This window comes from Pinus tabuliformis, chromosome X (genome assembly GCF_031772625.1).
Source record: "Pinus tabuliformis cultivar Carrire ecotype Pingquan chromosome X, CPIR1, whole genome shotgun sequence".
Lineage (NCBI taxonomy): Eukaryota > Viridiplantae > Streptophyta > Pinopsida > Pinales > Pinaceae > Pinus > Pinus tabuliformis.
This window is the reverse complement of record NC_142308.1, coordinates 1,198,707,083-1,198,719,020: the sequence shown is the minus strand read 5'-3', so window position 1 is coordinate 1,198,719,020 and position 11,938 is coordinate 1,198,707,083. Positions and strand designations below refer to the sequence as shown.

The window sequence follows — 11,938 nt, the reverse complement described above, 5'->3', positions numbered from 1 at the left end:
TAAAATAGACTCCAAGGAAGTGGTATCTAAAATTTGACAGGCTTATGTCTGAACTACGTTATACTAGATGTCACTTTGATCATTGTGTTTATCTCAAAAGACAAAATGATGGCAGATATATTATATTGTTATTGTATGTAGATGACATGCTTGTGGCAGGTTCTAACTTGTAGGAAATAAATGTGCTCAAAAGAAAATTGGCAAACTCGTACAAAAGGTGTTGAAAAGGTTTAATATGCAGAATGAAAAACTAGTTAGTATACCTTTTGCTAGCCATTTCAAACTAAGGAAGGAAATGTTTTCCAAGACTCAAGAAGAAATGGCTGATATGTCTAAAGTTCCATATGCATCAGCAGTTGGAAGCTTAAGGTATGCAATGGTTTGAACAAGGGCTAATATTGCACATGCAGTGGGAGTTGTAAGCAGGTACATGAGCAATGCAGGAAAAGAACATTGGATGGAAATAAAGTGGATTCTCAGGTATTTGAGAGGTACCACAAATCAATCATTATGCTTTGGTGGTTCAAACATTTATCTACAATGATATGTTGATGCATATATGGCGGGTGATAGAGATAACAGGAGAAGCACCACAGGGTATGTGTTTACTCTAGGTGGAACAACTACCATTTGGGTCTCAAAACTGCAAAGTGTAGTTGCACTCTCAACAACAGAAGTAGAGTATGTTGCTGCTATAGAGGCTAGTAAAGAAATGATTTGGTTACAAAGGTTTTTAGATGAATTGGGTAAGAAGTAGGAGTTTGGCAGTTTATAAAGTGACAGCCAAAGTGCCATACATCTTGCAAAGAAGTTTGAATTTCATTCCAAGACTAAATATATACAGCTCAAGTACCATTTCATACGGTCAACATTGGAAGATGGATAGTTGAAGATGGAAAAGATACACACTAGCCAAAATCCTATAGATATGTTAAAAAAGTTGTAATCGGAGGGAACGAAGAGTCTGCCCAGTTTTAATTGGTCTTCAAGTATGATGAAGAAGATGAAAAACAACCAAGTCCAAAGCGGAGTCACTGTCCAGCAAATGAAGCAACAATAAATTTTCTATAGTCAGTCTCCAAGTGGGATATTGTTGGGTATGGAGCCTGATTCTCCTCAGTATTCAAAGGTATCTTCGCATTGGACCCTAGTTCATAATGGGGCGGTAACACTGCCCGTAAAATATATGTTTTAGGGGGGGTTAGGGGGGTTGAGGGTAGCACCCCCAAAGCTAAAAATATATGTAAAACTTCCTTGTAAAATATTGTAATTTCATAGTCAATATGGGTTGTTCCTTAGGCAGAGATTTGACAGTAGATGTTATGTTTAATTTAGGGTTTTTTGCCAAAGAATGCACCCCCTTGCTATATATATGGGGGAATTATATTACGTCTATGTAGATCTATATTCCGAGTGAGGAAGAGAGAGGAGATTGAGAGCGAAGAGTGAATTACAACAGATCTACTGTAGGTTGTATCTATTTAGTTTGCTGGATAATATAAAAGGAAGGACTGGATGTTTCTCCGTAGACGTAGCCCAAATTTGGTGAACCACGTATATTTGTGTCTCTCTTGTTTTATGTGTTTTCTGTGTTTATATTTCTGCAATATTTTATGTGTTCCATTGCTTTGTAATATATAATTTTCTAACACACATATGTTAAATTATCTGCTATATATATATATATATATTTTTTACTCATATATGTAGAAACTGTGTAATGTATGTTCAACCAATTAGGTAACTACGAGGTCAAAGATATGAATGTATATATATCGAGCCTCTTATCAATGAGTTAGTGGAGTTGTGGAACAATGCCACTATGTATGATATCTCTAGACCAGTACATGCATAAAGGGAATTTGAATGCCATGCAATTCTGTTATAGACATATTTGGGCACATCAACCCCAAACTTATATGTCGATGTATTAGGGCTCATCAACCCCTAAAAGTGTTGTTTCATACCCTAAAGGAACATAATCATCTGAATACATCATTCCCAAAAATTTCCATCTGAGAAACCATCCAAAAATTTCCTAAATTGAACCATATTGACTGCTCCACTGGAAAAGTGTGATGCATACTGTTTAGGCCTTCTATAGGGTGTGATGGGCAAGGATGGACAAATTTCCAGGACAATTTGCTAAGTGGCTGCTCATGGAATCTTCTAGAAACTTCTCCTGTGCCACTTGCCTCTTTGAATTCACACAAGGATGAATAAGGGATCTAAGAAAATCTCCAATCCCTTCTCTTGTTGAACCAATTGTAACAAGTGGAATGACACTAATCAAAACCCATGGATGACTCACACCCTTACACACATCTATAAATGGATCCCTCATCCAAGAGATCTAGAGGCTGGAATGTTGTGAATTGCAAGTAAGTGCTGATAGTTTGTAATTGAGGAAAGAGCATTGTATTCTTGTTGGGGTGATCTTTCTATTTCATGAGTTGAAGAGGGATTGAAGCTGGGAGGATGATGCTGGATCAGACAACTGGGTTGTAATTCTCCTTTTTATTAATAAATCTCTTCAAGTTTTCTTCCATATGATTGTGCAATTGTGAATGTTATCATTTTTTCATTATATATCTGATTCTGTAATGTTTATGTTGTAATAGATCACGATGCTTTGACGATTCTTTGTTGCTGTACTTGTGCAAGTACTCTCCAAGCGTGTTAAGTACAGGGAGGAGTTGCAGGATTTTTCAAAGGGGAGAGAGATCAAGCAAGGGATTAAGCAGAAGTTCAGGGTTGGTTCCATTATATTTCTCTTATATGTTACACATAGAAGAAATCATTGGATTGCTTTAAACTATTGTTTCTAGGGTAGCTGCCAAACCTAGAGGGCTAGCATTCTTTAGGAATACTAGTTTTCCTAGAAACAAATTGGCGACTCCACTGGGGAAAAGGGGAAAAAACTTGAAGAATTTATGGTAGCAAGTCGCTCTTGAACATGACACTTTCACTTCATCTCCATTATTGAGTTGGGTTGGGTTATTCTGTTCACCGATCATCTCACCATTGGTCTTTCAAGATACCATCCATCTTTTGGGGTTAACACTACCAATTTCATCTCAGTGTCACCGACATGTTCAAGAGAAGTCATTCAATTGAGAAATCACCATCCAGTTAATGAATCATACACTGCAATACCTCCAACCTCCATTTTTTCTTGACCACCATTCTTGAACCTTGTGTCGTCAGTTCATTTTCACCTCCAAAAATCATTTTCTTCGTTTCATGTCATAGATGTGGTATACATCAAGGCCCTCCTACGATGAGTCACTTCTTGTTGAAATCAGCTCATTATCCAAGAAGATTAACTTAGAAACAAACCTTTCAGTGCTTTGAAGCTTGCATACATCAATGTCAAGTTTCTCACTTCTGGCGACAGGTTAACATCAATGGCCTTCGACCGAAAGATTTTGCGTGGTGTTCGACATCGGATCATGTATTCACACCACGTGAATTGTATTGTAGTACCTTGAGGGTCATTATCATTATTGGTGATTCCTTTCGCGTCTGTTAACAACTCACATCATTGGCTAGTAATCAGGCGAGGTCTTTCCATGTTTGACTTCAGAACATCTCTTCATATGGATTGACTTGTACATCAAGCGAAGATTGAACGAGTTTGAAGACCCTGGATCTAGTTTCATCCATCCGGGTTGCGATATATTTAGGGATATTAAAACATCAAATGTACAAAGGCTCTGCACAGATGGTCATCCTAACCATGGATGATGACTCTATATCTGAAGAATCACCAGTCTGTATCTGCAAATGACTATCTGATCTATGTACATGAAATGAATTTATAAAGCTGAGCATGGGAATGCCTCCCTCAGCTAGATCATGAAAATTATATTATGATGATGTATTGTATTGTAACTTATGCAGGTCACCTTCCAGTTCGAAATTTCGGATCCTCATGATAAAGCATTTCACCTGACATGAATATTTATGACCACATGCTTTAGGGGGCAACTGTTATAAACATATTTGCGCACATCAACCCCAAACTTATATGTCAATGTATTAGGGCTCATCAACCCCTAAAAGATTTGTTTCATACCCTAAAGGAACATATTCATCTGAATACATCGTTCCCTAAAAGTTCCATTTGAGAAACCATTCAAAAATTGCCTAAATTGAACCATATAGACTGCTCCACTGGCAAAGTGCGATGCATACTGAGTGGTACACTACTAGGGTGCAATGCATACTATTTAGGCCTTCTATAGGGTGTGATGGACGAGGATGGACAAATGTCCAGGACAATTTGCTAAGTGGTTGCTCATGGAATCTTCTAGAAACTTCTCCAATGCCACTTGCCTCTCTGAATTCGCCCAAGGATGAATAAGGGATCTAAGAAAATCTCCAATCCATTCTCTTGTGGAACCAATTGTATCAAGTGGAATGAAACTAATCAAACCCCATGGATGACTCACACCCTTGCACACATCTATAATGGATCCCTCATCCAAGAGATCTAGAGGCTGGAATGTTGTGAATTGCAAGTGCGTGCTGATAGCTTGTAATTGAGGAAAGAGCATTGTATTTTTTTTGGAGTGATATTGCTATTTCATGAGGTGAATAAGGATTGAAGCTAGGAGGATGATGCTGGATCAGACAACTGGGTTGTAATTCTCCTTTCTATTAATAAAGCTCTTCAAGTTTTCTTCCATATGATTGTGCAATTGTGAATGTTATCATTTGTGAATGCTATCATTTGTTCATTATATATCTGATTCTCTAATGTTTATGTTGTAATAGATCACGATGCTTTGACGGTTCTTTGTTGCTGTACTTGTGTAGGTACTCTCCAAGCGTGTTAAGTATGAGGAGGAGTTGCAAGATCTGTCTAAGGGGAGAAAGATCAAGCAAGGGATTAAGCGGAAGTTCGAGGTTGGTTCCATTATATTTCTCTTAAATGTTACACATAGAAGAAATCATTGGATTGCTTTAAACTATTGCTTCTAGGGTAGTTGCCAAACCTAGAGGGCTAGCATTCTTGAGGAATACTATTTTTCCCAGAAACAAATTCTTGTATGGACAATTCACGATGCCCTAAGGCTAACACATTTATGTACTATGTTATATCATTACCTTGCACTTTAATAATGTTTAATTTTATGAAGTTCATTTCATATGTGTTTTTTAAATAGTCCCTTCATTCTACATACTTAAAGTAATTGATATAAATTTATTCCATCTCTTACAGGTCCTCAAACAAAGGGTAAATTTTATTGTCGAGTTTATGGTCCTAAGAATAAATCTCGTCCCTCAAGAATATTAGGAAAGGAGGTGTTTGATGAGTATAGACACTTCCTTTCTAAGAACCATTGGTACCAAATTGCTGAAAAACATCTTTTCAACGGGAAAGAAGAGAATGGATTAAGAACATTAAATGATACCTTGTGCATGGAAGTTGCAATATAATAGAGTCTCTTAAGGTATGGATCGAATTGTTTACGTATCAATATACATGATATGTTGGATTATTTTATATTTTTTATTACATTTTATTCAATGTACTAACTTATAGGTTATGTTTTTGTGATAATATGTTTAACTATATACAATTCACGTTGTAGGCCATCAAGGCATCAATAACATGGAACTTCCACAAGGAATGAAATGTTATCCCGAGAAATTCAATAGACTCACCTCTTATTAGCACCAAGAAATTATTCACTTGTTTGATGCAATGCACATCAAGAAGAATGCAACAAAGACCTTATGGCGAATCTTAAAATGGAAGGAGAGATAAAGAAAAAATTGTCGAGATTTGTAATGACATGAAGGATGGAAATCATGAAATGCAAGGTGCGATTCATTCAAATGGTGATGGAGATGGCCAAATTATAAGTTCTCTTCCATGGTTATTGAGAGAGAGGCAAAGTATGTTAAAGAGGTTATTGGAAAAATTAAATTTCCAACTCGATTTTGTTTAAACATAAAAAATATCCTAACAAAGAAAGGTAAATTAGGTGGGATAAAAACTCATGATTGGAATACCTTCATTAAGGTAATTATTTTGGTGGATATACTTTTACACTGGTGAAACATATTATTAGTGTTTTTTTCTACTAATTTGGGAATAAATAATGGTCGATCATTATTTTTGCTACATTATGTTCTACCTCTATCTCTCCTAGACCACTTTGACAACAATGTCAAATAAGTTATATATGATCTTGGAAAATACAATGTGAGGTAAGTGGAGATTTATGTGCAAAGTGTAATTTGTTCAATAATTTGTTGTACAACTTATATTTGGCTACATTTGTTTTGCTTGTCATCATCTACTAGTATATACTTTTCTATTCAAACCTGTGATTTTCTTGCTTCATTAGTAGTTATGTGGAGTTGAGGGTCTTTGTCAACTAAGTCACATTTAATGACTCAATATGACTTGGCTTGTTTATGGATTGAAAACATTCCTATCCTCTTGATTGTAAATTTTCAAATACCAAATAAGTAATTAACTAAATTGTTGTTTTAAGAATTTTAATTTAGGTAGGCAATGTGATATCTATGTGTATACACACACACACACACACACATCCACAATGTTTCCCATATTAATTCAATGTCTATGTTACCTAAGTCATTTTAGTTTCAATTTCATATTTGGCATACATTCGTTAAAGTAATTATTTTGGTGTATATATTTGCACACTCGTGAAATATCTTGTTAGTGTTTTTTTCTACTAATTTGGGAATAAATTATGATCGATCATTATTTTTGTTACAATATGTTCTACCTCTATCTCTCCTAGACAACTTTGACAACAATGTCAAACAAGTTATATATAATCTTAGAAAATACACAAGGTAAGTGGAGATTTATGTACATAGTGTAATTTGTTCAATAATTTGTTGTACAACTTATATTTGACTACATTTGATTTACTTGTCATCATGTACTAGTATATATTTTTGTTTTGAAACCTATGATTTTCTTTCTTCATTAGTAGTTCTATGGATTTGAGGGTCTCTATCAACTAAGTCACATTTAATGACTCTACACGACTTGCCTTGTTTATGGATTGCATGCATTCCTATCCTCTTTATTGCAAATTTTCGCATGCCAAATAAGTAATTGACATAATTGTTGTTTTAAGAGTTTTAAGTTAGGAAATGTGATAGATATATATATATATATATATATATATATATATATATATATATATATATACATGGAATTTCCCATATTGATATTAATATTCAATGTTTCCATTGGTATTCAATGTCTATGTTAACTAAGTCATTTCAGTTTCGATTTCATATACATATATATGAAATCAAAACTGAAATGACTTAGTTAACATAGACATTGAATATTAGTACTAATATCAGCAACATTGTGGATGTGATCAGAGGCCCTAAATGATGATGGAAACTAGAGGCATGAGGGATTATGTCCTCCATCACTAGTTCTATGAAGTCAAGGGCATGCGATCGGGTTCTTTGTTAACTAAGTGACACTTAATGAGTCAATGACTTAGACTTTTTGTGGATTGGGGTCTCTTGATTGCAAATTTCGACAGGTCTAGTAATTGTTGTTCATCGAATTTTAAGATATTTAGGAAATGTGGAATTTAATAATATAATTATATATATATCAAATTGATATTGAAAATAATTAATTAACAAATATATTGATTTTTTTTTTTTTTTTTGTATCGAAATGTTGCCTTTTTTTGGGCTGACCCAGATTCAATGTTATACTGCGCACCAAAAAAACCTTTAATCATTGTCCCTTTCAGCAAAAACCTGCAAGCAAGTTGTAGTCTCACCTGAAATGACTATGGGAGGATGCAGAACCAAGTTTCGACAGCCTTGAGGGATGATACAATGTGGTATTTAAGTGTTTTCTTATACTTAAAATTCATAAATTACTTCACATTCATACATTACTTCGCCACATTACATTCATCACTTAAACCATACCATATAAATCCATAAAACTTCACTGTACTAAATAAATTTCAACTATATTCCATTGCTACGTTACAACAGATAATAAGCAAACAAACACATGAAGACATATATTTTACTATGGTTCATCCCAATGTGGGACTACATCCACAAGAATTGTTGCTTATAATAGAGAATTTGTACAACAAACAGTTTTTGGCTTGTGCATTTTGCTGCAGAGCCTCAGCTTCTTTCCCAAACCACAATTCACAAAGATACAACCATTCAATACATGATGTGATTCTTCAAGACTAGGATGTCCTCTTCTTTATTATTCATCCCTATATATATTATTACATCGAGGGATATATCATCGCAAGACCATGGTCCATTTAATATGGACTCTGCTAATACAAGCTACCATGGTCCGAAACCATTCATCATTTACAACATAGTATTCTTTTACAAAAAGGGAGGGGATTTGACCTGCTCTGAAGCCCATACACTTCTCCACTGCGACATGCTCTTTGCACTCCACTGCATCCTTTACCTTGCACTCCGCTCCTCAAAATGTGGAGTCTTCATCAAAATCTAGGCCAAGTTGTGTTGTGCCCAACATACCCCCAACACTCACGTGTGACTCATCTCGGGCAACTTAACTGATTTGCTTCTAATTTTTTCTACTATATTATTGTAGGCCTGGTAGAACTGTTGCAGAGTTTATTCCACCTACTTGTCTTCTTTGCATGCCTCCTCCAACAGTGGCTCTGTAACATGTTCCACAACCTTCTGAACCAATATTGTTTCCCTTTGTCAAATCTCCTAAAGCTTCTCATCCACTACCTACAATAATTGGAGGGCCTAATCTTGCCTAGGTCGAGTCCTCTCTATCAAATTCTTCTCCTCCTTCTTTAGTTCCTTAATGTTCTTCTACAGGGCCTTACTCTCATTAATTTTCGCGAGATTCTGCAAGATTGGCAAAGTCTCCGCAGATGCCCAAACTTCTGCTAATTATTGTCGCTTTTGTTGCATTTCCTCCTACAATTTCTATACATTTTGATCTTCCTACAGCGAGGTCTAAATTTGAAAACTTTCCTCCAATAAATTCCCATAGTTTGCCAATGATGCGGAGATGATGGCCATTATAGTCTTAAGGTTAGTCTCCCTATGATCATGTTCTTCTTGTGGTTTACTTGGTTGCAACTTCATTTGCAGCTCACTAATCTGCATTTCATACTTGAATTGTATTGCAGAAATTATGTCCTTATATCCCTTTACTGTAAGGCAGAGCTTCGTAACCTTTTATTCTGCTAGCTCTTCTTCGGGGACATCAAGGTCTCAAATTTATTTGCATGTTTCTTCCACTACCTCATGTGTCATGTGTCATGTGGTACCAAAAACATACTCATAATTTAGGTAGCTATTGCATTTCTATGTGGAAATTCTTCATGTTTAAAGTAAAATATACTTTGTCTTTATTTACAAAGTTTTGTAACTTTTGGTAATATGAAATCCATGCAAGAAATTTTGTAAATTAAACTAAACAATACTATCAAATATTTATAAATCACTTAACTCTTATATGTAAAACAAAATTTTGAAAAAAATATTAAAAAATTGTTGAGTTTCTTATTCAAAATGTACTTCAATCTTTATATATGTGAAAAAGCCTAAGGAATTTATTAAAATTCTTATTCAAAATATTAAATAGACCCGGAGAAAAACATGGATTAAGTGGAAATACTTAAAACAAAATTTTGAAGAGAATATTAGAAGTTTATTAAGTTAATTCCCTATTCAAAATATTAAATAAACCTGGAGAAAAACATGGATTAAGTGGAAATACTTAAAGCAAAATTTTGAAGAGAATATTAGAAGTTTATTAAGTTTCTTATTCAAAATGTACTCCACTCTTTATATATGTAAAAAAACTAAATGTTAAAAATTTATTAAAATTCTTATTCAAAATATTGAATAAAAATATAGATTAACTGGAAATACTTGTGAATAAAAAAGAAATACATAAACTTTATATATATATATGGATCAAGAAGAAATACTTACCTAAACTATAAAGAGGAAATACCTACACTATAAACTATATATGGATAAAGAGAAAATACCTAAACTATAAACCATATAGGGATAAAGAGGAAATACATAGAGTATATATGGACCATCAATGGATCAGCCCAACTATCTAGGGATAAAGAGGAAATACATAGACTATACATGGATCATCAATGTATCAGCCGAATTGCTAGCACGCCCACCGAGTGAAGCCCAAACGATTCATCTCCCTGTCATACAATATATACAAATTCCTCTGCTGATAGCTTCCTAGAATAACAGCAGGTCCTAGAGGAATGTCGGAAGGATAAAATGCCAAGCAGTAAGTACCATTGCCCTGAGGCATGAAACAATTGCCCTCAGGGAGTACCATGGCGGAGCCACTGCTGAAATGGAATGAAAACTTAGGGAATTGAATATGGGCCACACCAGAAACATTGTAACACAATACAGAGAAACCTGTCGGTTGAACTTCAGGATATCTAATCTGAGAAGAAAATTCAGCTTTAATCTGGTCAACGACTGCTGCGGGAAAGATGGTGAGAAAAGTGCCTGAATCTATGATGGTTCCGCCGTCGCCGTAAATGTCAATTCTGGATAGACTGGAGGGCAGTCTCAAGTATTTTCCACCAATACTCACCCCTTGTAGACCAAGGTAATAGAATTCGTTGTATCCCACAGAGTTGTTTAGAAAGGGAGTGTATTTTAAACTCATATTCGTGGGAACTGCTCTGTCGCCAAGCACTATCACGCTGCCATTGTTTTGATCGTTAAGGCAATATGCGAATTTATGAACACTCAGCTGGGAAGGCAAAGACAGATTTCCTCTGCCAAATCCTGCAATACCAGCAATCCCCTGCGAAGTCACTGAGCATCCGAATCCAAAGTTAGTTATTTGTCCACTTCCCGATGGCAAAGTCAAGGTGTCAGTCAGTAGATGCCCGTTCGCACTTCCGGAGCCATATAGAAGGAGATAGTCTGGACATGTCCCCGAGCACTTGTCTGGACACGTCCCCGAGCCCTCATAACAGACCTCTCTGCACTTTGGATCTGCACACTGTACAGGAAGAGCAGACGATGACTTGCTGGGAAGAAAAACGGTGGTGTATCCAGGGCACGGGGATGGATCCGGAGTACATGTATAATTCGGGGTGCAGGCTGCCCACACCACACTACTGCCAGTGTCCATGAGCACCAGTAAATCCTGCGGAGGAGTGCCCACAGATAATTCAATGTAATACTCAGTGGCGGTGGCGCTATAGAAGAGAGGCTCCTTCACTCTCATCCCTCCTCTCAAAGACCTTCTCCTGTGAAGGGTCATAGACATTCCATTACACAACAATAGTGCAGCAGAGAGTTGCAGTGAGAGGATGATCAAGAAGATGAAATCGAACTTCGAGGCCACCATGTTAACGATTATGCGAATAAGCTAACACGGAATAAGGTGAATGAAATTGCACCATACAATTCTGCAATGAATAATGGGAGCAATGATGATATATGTTTGAATATAAATAGGCAATGACGATGGCAGCAAGAGGCACGGGGGAGTTTGTCGTTTGTGTGTATTTTTATGAACTTAATTTTTCACACACCAAATAATTAATTGATTTAATTGTTGTTTTAAGAATTTTAAATTATTTAGGAAATGTGATATATATATATATATATATATAAATAAAGAAGTTGAAAGTCAAATGAATTAGTTAACATAGTGTGCATTTTTATTTTATTAAATTTTTGGCGGCCAAATAATTAATTAACTTAATTATTGTTTTAAATTTTTTAATTATTTAAGAAATGTAATATATATATATGAAGTTAAAAGTCAAATGAATTAATTAACCCAGCAATAAGCAAAATTGAATATGATATATATAAAAATGAGAAGTTAAAACTGAATTGAATTGGTTAACATAGACATCGAATATCAATAGGC

The 11,938-nt window shown here is 35.3% G+C and overlaps 1 protein-coding gene across 1 annotated transcript; it reads right to left on the bottom strand.

The window, feature by feature from the left end:
• Positions 1 to 10,189: 10,189 nt before the first annotated feature.
• LOC149144258 (aspartic proteinase nepenthesin-1-like) lies at positions 10,190 to 11,407 on the bottom strand. Its single transcript, XM_089452097.1, has one exon. It carries the CDS (start codon positions 11,405 to 11,407, stop codon positions 10,190 to 10,192), a length of 1,218 nt encoding a protein of 405 aa, XP_089308223.1.
• Between the last annotated feature and the right edge of the window lie 531 nt (positions 11,408 to 11,938).

Coding starts and splice junctions, on each gene's coding strand:
- LOC149144258 (XM_089452097.1), bottom strand. CDS start 11,407: ATGGTGGCCTCGAAGTTCGATTTCATCTTCTTGATCATCCTCTCACTG.